Source organism: Manis pentadactyla, chromosome 3 (assembly GCF_030020395.1).
Source record: "Manis pentadactyla isolate mManPen7 chromosome 3, mManPen7.hap1, whole genome shotgun sequence".
Lineage (NCBI taxonomy): Eukaryota > Metazoa > Chordata > Mammalia > Pholidota > Manidae > Manis > Manis pentadactyla.
This window is the reverse complement of record NC_080021.1, coordinates 158376664-158392857: the sequence shown is the minus strand read 5'-3', so window position 1 is coordinate 158392857 and position 16194 is coordinate 158376664. Positions and strand designations below refer to the sequence as shown.

Genomic DNA, 16194 nt, shown 5'->3' with positions numbered 1-16194 from the left:
AACTTTATTTAACACTCTTGCTATACTATGAGTCTCTATGGAACAGATCAGCTTTCAGTTAACTTGGCAAATCATTACAGAAGAGAACAGAAGGGTCAGCATGAGCACTCTCTACTAATTAGTTGATAATTGATGTACAATAGCTGACTGATGGGACTTTAGAATATAAACTTCAGGAATGTTGTTTACTGTATCTTTACATCTTTATGAGGTAGTTTGGAGCTGGGTATTAATGACATTTTATCAGGAATGCCGGGTGGTGGGGAGCAAGATTGAGGCTCCAGGAATCCAGGGTATTGAGTAGTGCAGAAAGCAATATGATATTTCTTAATCTCTCAGGGTATAAATATGATTCCATTTAATGCAGGGATAACATGAAATGAGTAATGCTGGTGATTCCATACTTTGTGGCCAACATTCCTGAATGCTGACTAAGGTTAAAAAGTGTTGGTGTGAAAGTTATATTCTTTGTGGGATAAACTGGGTAGATTCAGGCTGAACTCCTGAGGGCAGAGTGGTGGGAGATTGCACAAATTGTGGGAATCTTCATTAATCTGGGTTGAGATTCGGCCTATTTATTGACTGGGATGAAATAACACTTTGGAATGGAATCACAAAAATAGTCTTTATGTAACCTCCCTCTTTTTTTTAACTTGATCTCCTAAATCTTTATCAGCCAATTATAAAATCCTCCATCTTACTCTAATTTGTTTCCATAACCGTTGCTTTCTGAATTCTGTGATTTACCAACATGTGTCTCCTGTTCACTGTTTGTCCAGCCTCTGATTCATGGACTCCTCCAGCCTTTCTCTCTTTCTCCACCAGATTAATCTTGTGTGAACTGGGTTTGCAATGGGGTGTACCACTGCGTACAGCACTGAGCCCCAGAATGCATGTCAGCAGGCCAGTTACACCAGCATCATCTGGCTTAGTTGATTTGAAGTGGAGCCTATAATTTTGCATTTTTGAAAAGCTTCCCTGGTCATTCTAATGTGCAACCAGGTTTGGAGCCATTGGTGAATACATATGTCTGGTTGTTAAAATCACTTCTTCCAGGATGACTAAATCACCCTTGTAAGTCTGTCTTCTCCCTTCCTTCTGGTCAGAGCTGCCTCTTGCCAGCAGCCCTGTCTTCTCGTCGTTTCCTCCAGAACACACCATGTCTCATCCCTTGTATTTCCATGTCTGCACCCTACTATCTTCTTCTTACTCACATGCTCATTCTTCCTTCATGTTTTGGGTTATTGTTTCCCAAAATGTGTTCCTTAGAGTGACAAGGAAAAAGTGAGTGGCATCACTCACTTGGGTGAGTCCATAAGGGAAAAGAAAACAAATGTATTTTGCTTATTATTTGTTCTTCCAAGAGATTTATTATATCTATGCACATTTTTAAAGGCTCTGAAAAGACCTGTCTTGAAAAGATATGTGTAACTTAGTTACATTAGGGATTCCCAAACCCACTTGACTATGGATCTTTCCATGATCCTGCCTTAGTTATCAGTGAACACTTTGGACTCCCCGAAAAACTGTGGGAAATGCTTATGTGGTTAAAATTCTTCTTCTTCAATGAATTATGTGGTACATGGAGATTTCTCCCTTCTCTCAACTCCTGTCTCTCTTTCAGCTTCATGCTTAATCCTATACAATCCAGTATTATTATCTGAGTATTCCTAGGTGAATAAGTCTTATTTCTACAGAGATTGTAAGCCCCATGGAGGCAGAATGCTGTACCCAGTATCCCTTACATCCCTTAGGTTTTGTGCAGTTTTGAGCATTTGTAGCATTTGCTAAATTGAATATAGGCACCAGTTATTTCATTCTGATTGTCATCCTTTGGTGTTCTTAGCCATTTACCCGTGCCTTACTGTATTGCAGAGTAACATACAACATATATATATTTATTTAGTTGTCACTACTATATCTCAGTGGTGAAACATTACAAATTTGACAGAACTACAGAGCTAGCTTAGTATGTTCAGTATGCAAGAATTTCTTAAATTTCTTATTTCTACTTCTCGGGATGAATGAAAGCTGGGGAGAGTCTACGAGCAAGGTAAGATGTGAGTGAGGAAAGAGAGAGGCCTGAAGTGTGGAGCCATCCAGAGAAGGACAAGGCTACTGTGTGTTAAGGAGAAGGTCTTGGGCTGGGAGGTATCAGCATGCAGTCCTTGGTCACTCAGGAAAGAAGGGGTATTAGAAACAATGTCAGAAAGATACCAGAGACAAGTTCACTAATAAAATATAATTAACACCTATAATGCTTTTATCAAGTTCCAGGCCTTAAATATATTACATATATTAGATCTTTTAATCCTCAAAACATCTCAGTGATACATGTGTTTGAATTAACCCATTTTAGAGAGCAGAACACTGAGATACAGAGAGGCTAAGTAACTTGTCCAAGGTCACACTGTGAGTCAGTGCTGGAGCTAGGGTGCTAACCCATGCTCTTAACTACTGCACCATATATTGTTAACCCCCACTTCTTTTCTTTCTCTGTTTTTCTACTTTTCTGTCTGCCTTCAGTGCTCTGGTGTCCAGTGATTTACTGACCTACCTCAGCATGAATCTCAAACCCTTTCTTTGAAATGCATGATCCTGGATTGGAAAACAATTATTCTATAGGGTTTTACTGGAATAACTGGTAATATTTGAATATAAATGGTGTACTACATGCCAGTGGTTAAATGTCTTGAATATGACGATTGTGCTGTGGTTATGAATTTAGGGGTGAAGGGCAATAATTCTATGACTTATTCTTAAATGGTTCAACAAATTAATGATAATAATAACAGTAATAAGATTATATACAGAGAGATGAATGAAGAGATCAAAGAAGTTTATCAATAGAGTTATTGTACTATTCTTGAAACTTTTCTGTATATTTGAAATGTTTTAAAGTGAAAGGTTGGGAAGAAAACCCTGATCCTTAGAGGTGGGAAGGCATATAGAAATATATACTGATCCTTTTAATTCTCTTAACAACATTGTGAGTTAGGTACTATTACTGTCACCATTTTAGGGAACAGGACACTGATGCACAAAGATTTTAAGGACCTTACCCAGGGTCACACTGCAGGACTCATGTACTCATATATTTTATTTCTGTTCCCATAACACCATGTTTATGTGTTAGGCAAAGAAATTGCTTTTATTTGATCATGTTTGACCTATAAAGTAAGCCATTTCATATGACTTAAACAACGAGCAGGGATCACCTCTTTTATAATGAATGGTTAATTTGATACTCATTTTAGTGGCCACAGTATGGGCTCCACGGGGGCTGAGGCGCTGTCTGTCTTGTTCGCCATTATCTCCCGGGACTGCCTGGCTCCCGATAGGCCTTTGATAAGTGTCAGTTGAATGAACAATACTACCAAAAGAACTTTGGGTACATCTCCATATCTTCCTCCCGTATACATGCCATTTCTGGTTCCTCCCATATCTATGTCATTTTTAGAGGAACCAATGGATAAACATAAATTGTTCTGAAGGATGCAACCTCAGCAGGGTTACTTATGACATAATCAACTATTTGACTTCAAGAGAACCCTTTTAACTAATAAAGATGTTAATTAAAAACATGCCCCTGCTAAGATGACCTCTCAGTTCAGAAACTTGAAAATGCAAAACGTTGGTGCTCCCTACCAGCATGCAGTGATTCTACCTAGAATGGATGTGGTATACACTTAGATCCTTATTTGAGCAGTAAACACATTTTTTAAAAAAACGCTGTGCAGTCTCTAAAAATAAGCAGTATTTCAAAATGAAAACCAGTACACAAGTAGCTGGCACATCTGGTAGTCAGAAAACTGTATGATTTGTTTTCAGGGAATGACAAGCCAAGGAACATTCAAACTTGGCCAGTTGAAAACTTTTCTTCTATCTGTGATGACACCTGGTTTTAAAACAAAATTGTCTCCAGGCTTAAAGCACAAAGAACAGTGGAAATGGGTAGAGAGTTGAATAGCATCATTTACTATCTTGTTTTGTGCAAAGAATTATAAAGAACTGTTTTCTTCTTACTTCAAGAAAGAGAATGGAGCAAAGAAGCAATGACAAGCATGAACAATAATAATAAAAATATTAGTGGCTAACATCCATTGAGTACCTACGATGTGCTGACAATGTGCAGAATAGTTCATGTGTATAATTAATACTGGATGCCCAACGGCTTTGTGAGGTGTTGTTATTTTTTCTCACCATTTTATAGATGAGAAGACAGAGATAAGGCATGTATATACGTCAGTAATTTGCCTAAGTCACCCAACCAACTGGAGGTGGGGTCCCAGGCAGGTTGTCTCTAGAACCCATAATCCAAAGCACTGCACGATTCTAAACAGTCTGGAAGTGTCAATTCTATCTGGCATTATGAACAAAAGATGTGAAGTTAAAATGGTTGCATTGAGCACAGTGGATCTGGTCAAACTGTTACTTGCTTCTGCTTGTGAGACAGATGATACCATTTTCCAGAACATTCTCACAGCTGTGCCACAAACATTATGTGTTTGCAAGAAATTTACTATTCAGCTTTGTGCATGCTTCAGGGACACCATATGTGCTAACTTTTAGAACCTGTCACTTCTCTGTGGTTAAATGAGGCTTAAGTTGACCAGTGAATTTGGGAGTAGGAGGTGGTATAATAAAAATGATGGAGAAGCTGGGGAGGGAGGATTAATGTCTCTCTGTTACACAGTGAGAAAATGTGAATGTATGAATCCAGAGTAGATGGTTAAAAAGGCTGCCTTGACCAGTGTAAACTTGTAGGACAGGAGCATGAATTTATGATTATGATTCCAACTAGCTTCATCTTTACTCTGACTTAGCAGTACTGTGGAGATGTATAAAGAATTAACTTAGTTGGACTTTGTTTTGGAAAATGGCACTGTTTTAAAAAAGAAAACCAGGATGGTTTCAGTAGAAATAATGTTCCAATATTTAATTTTCATGTATAACTATCGTAATTAATTCTTTCATTCTTTAATTTTTTAAATTGAGGTAGAATTGACAGATAACATTAGTTTTTAATATACCTTTTAATAGTTTATAATACTTTAATATATATATTAGTATATATGTGTGTATATATTTTAGGTATACAACATAATGATTTGATATTTGTATACATTGGGAAATAGTCACCACAAATCTAGTTACCACCTGTCAACATACAAAGTCACAAATTTTTTTTTCTTGTGATTAGGGCTTTCATGATCTAATCTTTTAACAACTTCCAAATATGTGATACAGTATTATTAACTGTAGTCACCATGCTGTACATTTCATCTCCTTGAGTGATTTATTTTATAACTGGAAATTTGTACCTTTGATCCTCTTCGCCTATTTCATCCCCCTACCCCTGCCACCAATCTGTCCTCTGTATCAGTCTTAACTTCACTGACAGACTTTGTTGTGTACTGTATCGGCCCTGGGCTAGGTGCTGAGCAAGCGGCAGAGATATGTCTAACAACAGTTTGGTCTTTGAAAAGCAATAATGTATCAAAGGGGAAAGGGGCACAGGCACATAAACATTTCAGTTTCCTGAAGGTGCTGAGGCAGATGTGTTATGAGAGACTGTGGAGAAAGGAAAGGAAGAATTCGTTATATTTTCCCTAGCTGGCAATGGGGAAGGGGGAGTCAGAAGGTGACCTTTGAATTGAGACCTAGAGTGGAGAGGTGCTCACTAGGTAGACAAGGTAGAGGTGACGGCATGCCAGGCAGAGAGCGGAGCATGAAAGAATGAAAGAGACTAGGGTTAAAAGAAATTTTTCAGCAACTGTGTTGGTATTTGTCAATTCTAAGGTGCACATATTTTCATATGTGAACATCTTTGAAATCTCACCACCATGTATTCATTTCCTTAGCACTGTGTATTCTTACTGGGACATAAAATAATACTATGCCATATAATATGTAGCATCTTAGATTTGATGAAAGAATGTATTACAATTCTTGTGATCAGGTAGTATTTCTTGGTTGTGCTGTTCCAGCTGCTAATATGTTTTTGTTTTAGAGGTTGATGTTAGTACCTCCTTACTGAGAAGGACACGGGTATGGAATGACTGGGTTCTTTAGATCAATATATGGCATTGAATTTGACAGAACACCTGACATCTGATGTTGCTGTTAACAATAGTGGCTAACAGTGATGGAATCAGGGGAGAGAATTCAAGTGTCTTATGTACTTGATTAAGCTATGAACCAGCACATTGCCTTTTTCCAAGGTGAAAAAGGAGGTTGAAAAGCAAATAGCTTTTTGTTTGTTGGAATTCATAAAGATACTAAGCTTATGAGTCCTGCATAAAAGTGAGCCCACTACTATTGGTGTCAAGATGAAGACCGATGGTACAGTGTTACATGTGAGTAATAAAAATAGAGAGACTATCTGTAATTAATCTCTTAAGGCACAAGAAGATGCATCAGATATAAACTGTGGTGGAGTGGAGTAGAGGCAAGGTTCTGGTTTATGTATCTGGAAAAAGTTAAAGAGAAATTTCTGTTGGAGCTAATGATCTTGGCAAGTAATCAAGTAAGAAACTAAGCATCTCAGCACCTAAACTTAAACCGATAGGTGCCAGAATTTGTTATACATTATATGTACTATACCCTAGTAGAACCCATTTCTGCTTTGTCATCAAGTCCTTGAATGACCTTGGGCAAGTCATTTACTGCTTGGATTTTAGTTTCCTATGGGGATGGATTAGAGCAGGTTCCTGCCAGCCAAAAATGCTGTGATTCTCCCAGAATTTTTGAGATGAGATATGGTTTTGTTGATGAGAGCATGGTGATTGCTCTAAGGTCTTGGTTATCCCTTGGTTTTGTGGGCTCTTGGGAGAGAATGTTACAGAAGATGGGAAAATCATTTTTGGGCCATTGATTTAATTTATGGAAAAACACAAGAAGAAATTATACTCCCAGGGCTAAGGAAAGTTACTGGTGATGCTTTTCACCTACTTTGATCCTAGTGTATCATTGACAAGATGGAGAATTTGAAGAGAAAGTTCTAGAGCCTAATATGTTAAAAACGTAGATCATATTTATTTTTGTTTGTTTGAAATGGTAACAGAGTATACAGTCACTGAGACTTGACCAGGTAGTTTGCAAAAAATGTTTGAAAAAACACATCCATGTGAAAGGAATGTCTAGAATGATTCAACCACTATTATTTTTTAAATAGATGAGTCATAGCAGTGTTTGCCTTTTTTTCTTTTTTCTTTTCACTTTTCTGTAATAACACAGATTTTTGTGGGTTTTTTTCCTCCCCCTTTGGGTATGTACCAAATTTTACTACATTCAAAGATCATTACTATTGAAATGAATAATCTATGTTGAATTCGGTTACCATACTTGTTTTAGGATGAGTGTTTTGTTTATGGCTCTGTCATCCTGATTTTTAAATTTCATCCTGAAAACTAAAAAACAGTTTATTGGGATGAAGAGGACCAATCAAGATTGGAGGGCTACAGCCCTCCTTTTAAAGAGGCTTTTTGGAAGATCAGAGTTGTAATGAAATAAACCAGTTAAACAAGTTTTTTCCAGCAGTGTCAACTTTCCTTGCTGGGTGATTCAAGATATTCTAGAAAAAACTTGGTTTGATAGAAGTATCCCATCTACTTACTACCTTAACCCTTTAGGTAAAGAGATGGTAAAATATGATTTTTAATAAAACTGGGTAGTTCTACATAGAAGGAGCAAAATGTGAGCATATTTTATATGAGTGGTGATTATAGAAGAGTTTCTGTTGTAGCAGTGGCTTTTTCATTGTAATTAGAGAGAAAGCTTTTTGATATCATTCATACTGAAAAAAGCAGTTAAAAAAAGATGATCCCAGGACTGTCTCTAAAGATGAGTCCTGATATAAGTGTGCACATGCGTGTATAGACTGATTTCTGATATAAGGGACATGAAAGCTAACCTGATTCATTTGTTTTTAGGGGCTCTTGGCTTTGGGCCTCAGTGCAAGTCCATTGGAAAAGGCAGCTGCAACAATCTAGTGGTCACCAGCAGTCCCATGATGGTTCAGCGACTGGGACCCATTTCACCTCCAGCAAGCCAGGTCTCTACAGCATGCAACCAGATCAGTCCTAGCTTACAGAGGGCAATGAATGCAGCCAACCTGAATATACCTCCTGCAGATACCAGGTCTCAAGTTACTTTTTTTTCCTCCTTATGGTATAATCACAACCGACGAGTGTTTTCCCTTCCTGAATACATGTGTACATACAACACACCCACCCATACAATACACATACTCATTCAAGCAACTCTTGGAATTTGAACTTTGTAGGGGGAAGTGTATAAAAGCAAAATATGCACCGTAATATCATCTTCATTGGGAAGAATGGTTTGATACCTGCAGTCTTACGGTATGAGTGAAATAGATGCCCAGTTTGAGATTTTTGGGCCTCTAACTAAAGCCCAGTGTATAAATCCTTCAGTTTCAGGTGAAGCAGGCTATTTGATGGCCTGCAAAATTGAGATGTTCCATATACATCTATTTTACCTGCTCATTTTTCAGTGTATATGTTGTGGTGTCCCAGGCTGCTTTACAATCTGCTTTGTCTGTCCACCCATCTAACCATCTAACCAGGTTGTACCTACTGTCTGCATAATACAATAGTTGAAGTTTAGGGAAATAGCAGAAAAAGTAAAGATAGAAATCCTGAATGTCAAGGCATTATGATGTATCTGGGAAGACATTCATTTATAAGTTATATAATATTTCAACACAGTTTCCAATTAGGTGCTGGGATAAGTAAGTCCAATAAGTAGGTCTAATAAATGCTCTATCTATCTCTATGGGGGAGAATTGAATAGGAATGGGAAATCACCCCCCTTAGATAAATTTCTATGTCTCTCAAGTTGATATTATGACGGACATAAAACTAACCTACTGTGCAATGTATGCAGTCTATTTTCATGTTTGAAATGAATTATTTCATCTTCTGTAATTAGTCTTCTTGGAGAAACATAATTCAGAGTTCTTGCCTCTTAGTTCTGGCTCTGCTTAACTGTGATTTTGCAAAGGAGATTGACTCCCTGGGCCTCTGCTTCCTCTTCCTGGGAGGCTGGCATCCCGAGTGCCGTGCAGTTCTGGGATCTCATTTCTTATTCCTCTCCTTCCTCCTTCTTTTCTTCCTATACCCCTTTCCCCTTCTTGTATCACTGCACTGTCTTCCTTGCCGCCATTTGAGACTCTGAAATTATAGTTCCTGGATCATTTTTTATGCCACTTTTTTCAAGAAATGAAAACTTGTTTTTCACCTAAGGTTTTTTTTGTGATGGGAAACTGCCATTGATGATTATGCCTGAGGGACTTCTCAGACTTGCTGAGTGTGGCACGTAAAATTAATTGTACTCATGTGGTAGGTGTCATTGGGAAGCTTCCTGTCTGTGGCAGTCCAGCCCATGCCTTGAAGGCAGAAAGTCATAATTAATGGAGAAATTGATGGCAGGCAGGGCACAAGCTGCCTCAGCCACGTACCTTATGCAGTGCCTTTCATGGGTTGCCCAGGGAAGAAGGGTCATTATCTCAGTGTTCTCTGGCATATTTAATTCCTTAGCATAATTTTATATCCCCCTTAAAAGATAACAGTTTAAAGATACACTGACGTGTGTTTTTGACTATGTATTCTCTGAGTCATTCTATGGAAATGATTTTCTGCAGGATGAGTAAAGAAACAGGAGTTGGGAAGTGGCTTGGTGAAGCGTGGAACTTACTTTCAGCAATTTGGAAAGGTTGCGTTTATTTGTGATCCTTAAATTGGATTGTGTGTTCTGTCAGAGGAGAAAAACAATAGGAGGCAACAGTTCAACTTGAAGGCATACTGACTTCTAGAGATAAAGAGAAGATGGAAAGAGAATCAGCTTTGTGTTTCATCCATTGGGAGCATGCTGGGGGCAGTGGGCGGGTGGCATGGACTATTCAGTCTGTGTGGTGGCTGCCCTCTGGAAAGCTGTAGAATTTGTTGTTTGGTCCTTATTATCTATACAGTTCTCATTCTTTGTAGAAAATATGGAAAAACACAAGGCGGTAAATGATAGTCATCCTGAATCCTACCACCCACAGGCAACCATGGGTGGAATTTTGACATCTATCCTTTCAGCCAATTGAACACACACACACACACATAGTGTTTTAATTAGTTTTTAAAGTCAATGTGAGCACTTTATTTCATAATAAAAATCTTCATCCTGTCATGGCTTCTTTCTGCCTAGGATTCCATTTTATTTAAAAAGTATATAAATTAAACTATAATTTTTTGACATTGATTTCCTGTTTATTGAAACTTCTTCTACAGGAATAGTTTTTTTATGGAAGTATAATTGGCATACAAATCCTATTAGTTTCAAGCATAATATCATGGTGATTTAATACTTTTATACATCATGACTGATCCTCACAATATTGTCCAGCTCCCATCTGTCACCATACAACTTTTTATTAGTCTTTTATTACTTCTATATTTAGTTGTCTCTGTCTGTTTTTATTATAAGTAATATTTCATTGGATCAGTTCTGTAAATCTTTTGTAAATCTCTGCGTATTGAATAAATTCTTGCAATTAAAATTTGCTGAGTTAAAGGAAATTTACAGTTTTGAGGCTTTTGTTACATCCCAAATTGTACTGCGGGAAAGGTCTGCCTGTTTATAAGCTCATCAATAGTCTGAGAATTCTGGTTTTCCCATATCTTATCAAATGCTAGTATTGTTATTGATAAAACTTTTACCAAGTGGACGTACAAATTGTTATTTCATCTTAATTTGCATTTTCTTAATTATTGATAATATTGAGTTATTTTCATAGACTTACTGTATTTCTTCTTTTGACCTTCTTTCAGTATTTTTTTTTTCTGGAGTGTTTATCTTGGAAAAAAGCAGTCTTCCTGAGCTTTGTTGGGTTCTGTTTAATCCAGTGATGTGCATCATCCCTAATGCTGTGTATTTGCCTTTATTAACTTTCTGACCATTTCTGACTAGCTCCACTTAGTAAGTGCAAACCATATCGTCTTGAAGATCCAGGAATTGCTCTTGATTTAGGCATTGCTCAAACTAATACAGAGGTTGTTGCTTATATTTCCCCTAAAATGATAAAGTGCAAGTGCTGATATGATAACCTTTTAAAGAGGTTTCATACACCTTCTAAAGTGGTTTCATACACCAGATTGGGTGCTGCTTGCATGGGGTTTGTATGTATTTAGCTTTTCTAATGCTTTTGCAAACATTGTTAATCTAATTTTATGGCTGAGTATTCATAAACTACCTGCAAATATTATTCCTATTTTATAGATGATGGACCCAAGACACAGAAAGTCTAAATGCTTTGCCTTTGGTCAGTTAGCTTATCAGTTACAAAGTTTAGCCATCAATCTAATAATGTCATTCTAGATCCAAAAAGACACAACATTTTTCTCTCTTACACCAGAATTCTTGGAGGTGATTTCTGGGGATGGAATTTCCTAGGGTTTCCTTTGGGGTTGGAATGTGTTCACAAAGCTCAGAGGAGGCCAAGGGGACTGAGAATGGATTCTCAGCTCATTGTAAGTTCTGACATTTTCACAAAGCCATACTTATCTTAAGATGTGATGCTCATTCCTCTGGGGGCTTTGCCCAGACACATAGACAAGGACTTCCAGATAGACCAGGACTAGTCTTTTATATGACATATATCATATATATTCTCTTGAGCATCAGTTTGAGGAATTCCAGGGAATCTGTAAATTAGTATTTATTTTTGAGTTTGGCATTGAACCAAGCAACTCAGCTTTGCCATGTACCTCTTCTGTCCCTACGAGAGTTACTGAGCTCTTGCTTCACCTGCGACCCTAAGCTGTTGTGCTGATGGTGTCTTGAGTTTTTCATGTTGGTTTTATTCTGTTTGGACTACGTCTCTTTCCTTTCACATATAGCTGCGGATTAACCAGTCACAAGTATGAAACAGATAAAAGTATGGAACTGAGATTGTTCTCAGTCTGGTGATAGAACCACAGCTCTTTGTCAGTTTCTTGGCTGAAGGCATAGTGTGCATAGCAACAGGTTATAGGAGTGAGTCCTTTGGAACCTTTCACAGCCAATCAACATATCATTGCAGAAAGAGAACAGAAAAGGCAGGTTCTGATTGTAGCTTGTGTGACTCTAAGCCTGTTATACCAGGTCTTTTAGTCAAACAGAACATTATGGATCCCTTATGGGCATGATATGAGGAAAACAAGGAGGGTGTATGTGATCCAGTTAGGTGACTACCTAGCAAATACTGCTTCATTTTTACTTCTACAAAGACTTTGTTCCTTTTTTTCTGGTGTCACTGGGAGAAATTTCACAGAACATATATGTTATTCTTTGTAAAATGTAGGTTAGAAATTCAGTTTACTTCATAGCCTGTATCAAAAGAGACAATGTATAGGGAACATGTTTTGTAAGCTATTAATGATGGTTAGTTATCATTATGTTGATTGATTACTCACTTTCATGATCAACCATTTTTGAAAACATATATCTAACACTCTGGTAGGTACTAGAGAGATAAAATTGATCTTTTCTGGGGAAGGGCTTTGAATTTCATTGAGGGAGATGACACACACAGATTCCTGTGGCTAACTACATTCACTATACAGATAGTTTATAACTTCTTTGGAAAGAGGACTCTTCCTGAGAGCTAGTATATTTGGGGGAGGTTTCAGGGATTAGGACTTTTGAAAGGTTAAGAGATCTGGATAATTATACAGGAGGGAGATGAGCTGCTAGGCAAAGGCCATTTGAGACAAGAGAGTTCTCTGTTCAGATTATTGCATAGTGAATAGAATATAGAATTATAGAATTTTCTTTCTGAAAAAAGTATAACTATCTTAGAAAACTGAGATGCCCAAGGAGTTCAGGAACATGCCTACATGGGGTTATGCTTAGATTTAAATCAAGCCATAGTTAGATGTAATCTGAGAAAAATAAGAAACATCTCTTGAAAATGGAACAAATGAACATGTCTCACTGTAGGCTGCCCTCAAACCAAATAATATAATTTCATATGCAAAGTATATACAGGTGGATAAATACTTTCTGCCTGTTATTTACTGCTTAAAAATCTGAAATGCCCTGGTATGACAGAGACCAGGCAAATTTGAGAATGTTACATAAACCTTCTCAAACTCAGGGTGTAAAGCAGTCAGTTGTCTTTGCCTCATATAGGACACAACTACTGATTTGGCTTCGGTCAGAAAGCAACCACCAAATCCCCCTGGGGAAGGAACCAGCAGGTTCTTGACAGCCAATCGCCAGGAACCTTCAGCTGAACTCTACAGGGGGCAGTGCCTGCAGTGGGTGTACTGGGAAAATATTTGGAAGTGTCCACAGGGAATTAAAAAACAGATGGTTCAGAAACCACTTTGGAACTTGCAAGAGGACTTCAGTCTGAATATAAGGATGTGGACCCAGAAAAGATCTGTGTCAAGGGCAACTGGATGTACATTCCTGCTGTGTTTGTATTTGGTAAACATTACCTCACATCGATAGTGGTGTTAACTATCACTGTATATTCAGCATTTCAGAGCTGAGATGTTTTCTTGCTTAATACCTCATGCTTGTAGGAAATAGTGTTCCTAGCTTCCATTTTGTGAGAAGGAGCAAGAAGAACAGATGGGATGAGAATGCTGCTTTTTTCCCCTCAGTTCTTTGGCATCAGGTTGCTACAGCTGTGTAACAGCTGGAAATAGTAAATGGATTCATTCTGGGAAGATAGACATTATATGGAGTATTTTGTTTTGATTTTTTTGTCATAAAAAAATGCAGGTACATATAAATAAGCCAAGTTATTCTATTACATACTAAGTCTGAATCAAGAAATACACTGAATTAGTTATGTGTAGCCTCTTTGTGACAAATTTTCCATCCAAGGGACTTAACTTTTCTCTTCAATGATTTTTAAGACAGTGATGTCATAGAAAAGCAAAATGCACTTTAAAGTGGCCAGACTACAATACAAACGATTTTGATATGCAGGTAAATAATGTGACACATGAGGCATGTTTAGTAAAGGGTAAGATGAATTGTTGCAAAAGTGAACTACTGAGAGTAAATGATCTATCTGCTCTTAGTTCAGAGCCACTCTGATTTAAGGACAAGAGTTCATGGAAGACTCAAAACTAGCAAGTGTGATTAAATCCAGCATAGCCCAATTCATAATTCTAACTATGACTGATTTTAGGCTGTCACTCCTTCATGTATTATGGCTCTATTTATTTTTTTCATTTCTTGAGATGACTTGATGTTGTGACTGAGTATAATAGTGTGAATTGTTATCTTTTAAAGAAATCTTTTAAATTCCTTAATGTCAGTGGAATGAAATTGTGAAATTATTAGGTCCCCTGGATGACCCTTTGACTTTAAGGATTTACCTTTTCTTTGCACCGAGCATGGGTGTATGATTTACCTCACCGAACAGATTTTACTTGAAGTCTGGGACTGTTTAGATTTGTGTTCCCTGCAATGCCTTTTTATAGTGTGCTACACACAGTAGGTGCTTAATAAATACTTGCTGATTTGGTTTGCTGTGACATGCGTCAGTAATTATTCCCAGGTCTCTAATTTTTTTCCCCACATTAAGAAGGATATTTCAAAATAAAGCAAGTATTTAAGTATTAAGATTATTTATAACAATAGATCTTTTGTTTTATTATTCCAGTGAGCATTAGCCTTTGTTGTTCTTCTTGGTAAAATGTTATTTACCTGGAACTAAAAGCCTTGAGTTTTTTATCTTAGCCAAAGACTGTGTGTTTAGCCGAGAATGTAATTAGGGGAAATACTTAAGGGATTGTCAATGCAATGTTCTTTTAGCTCCTAAGCAATCCATATCCTGCTAAAATGTTTGTCTTTTTTTTTTTTTTCTTCTGGCTGCTATTTTCAGGTCCCTTATTTCACGTGAGTCTTTGGCGTCCACGACTTTGAGTCTGACAGAAAGTCAGGCAGCCTTGAGCTTGAAACAAGAGTGGTCTCATGGCTACAGGGCTCTCCCTTCACGCTCCTCCAGCCACAGTTCTCAGAATGGAGTTGATCTAGGGGAACTTCTTAGCCTTCCTCCTGGGACAGCCATGTCCACCAACAGTGTCTCTAACTCATTGCCATCTTACCTTTTTGGCATGGAAAATAGCCACTCTCCATACCCTAGTCCCCGGCACTCCTCGGCCAGGTCCCACTCAGCCCGCTCCAAGAAGAGAACACTGTCCTTGTCGCCACTGTCCGATGGCATTGGGATAGACTTCAATACCATCATCCGCACCTCGCCCACGTCCTTGGTTGCCTACATCAATGGGTCAAGGGCTTCTCCAGCCAACATGTCCCCTCAGCCTGAGGTCTATGGGCATTTCCTGGGGGTGCGTGGCAGCTGCATTCCCCCATCATGTTCAGTGCCAAGCAGCCAGAAGGGTGTGCGGGTGGCCACTGGTGGCCTGGCAATCCCAGCCTATGGAGAAGATGGTGTGCTGGAGTATGAGCGCATGCAGCAGCTGGAACATGGCGGCCTCCAGCCCGGCTTGCTCAACAACATGGTGGTGCAGCACGGCCTGCCAGACCCCGATGGTCAGCCAGCCAGCCTGCTGAAGACGGAGCGCCTGGATAACTTCCCGGGAAGCGCCCTGGATCTGCCCTCTGCACCGCCTCTGCCTCCTCTGGCACCTGCGCCCCAAGGGCCCCCACCCCCCTACCACTCCCACCCACATCTGCACCGCCCAGAGCTGGTCCCGCACACCCAGCCGCTGACCCTGCCCCCGGCCGCCCTGGAGGAGGATGGGGAGATGGATGACCTTGGGGGCAAGCACTGCTGTCGCTGGATCGACTGCAGCGCCCTATATGATCAGCAGGAAGAACTTGTGCGGCACATCGAGAAGGTTCACATAGACCAGCGCAAGGGGGAAGACTTCACTTGCTTCTGGGCCGGTTGTCCTCGAAGGTACAAGCCATTCAATGCCCGCTATAAACTGCTGATCCACATGAGAGTCCACTCCGGGGAGAAGCCCAATAAGTGTACGGTGAGTCTCCTCAAGCCTACTGGAATTCATCCATGGGCACGTGGTTTTCCAAAGTCAGGCACAAGTCAGGGAACAGTTTTTTCTTGTATGGAGTTAGGATGCACAGGGGTCTAGGTATCCATGACGGTTGACTCTTCAGCCTGAGAAAGGGGAGGGTTTCTTCAATTACTCGTGTTTG

General features: G+C 39.0%; 1 protein-coding gene across 6 annotated transcripts in view; it reads left to right on the top strand.

The window, feature by feature from the left end:
- Positions 1-16194, top strand: part of GLIS3 (GLIS family zinc finger 3) — a 429892-nt gene that overhangs the window by 122477 nt on the left and 291221 nt on the right. For 4 of the 6 annotated variants that reach the window (XM_036928415.2, XM_036928413.2, XM_057498628.1 and 1 more), the window contains 2 exons: positions 7935-8142; positions 14897-16016. In XM_036928415.2, the coding sequence (XP_036784310.2) occupies positions 8012-8142; positions 14897-16016 (1251 nt within the window). In that variant the 5' untranslated portion in view covers positions 7935-8011. The remainder of the gene's footprint in view (positions 1-7934; positions 8143-14896; positions 16017-16194) is intronic. The other 2 variants (XM_036928416.2, XM_057498629.1) reach the window with 1 other exon arrangement.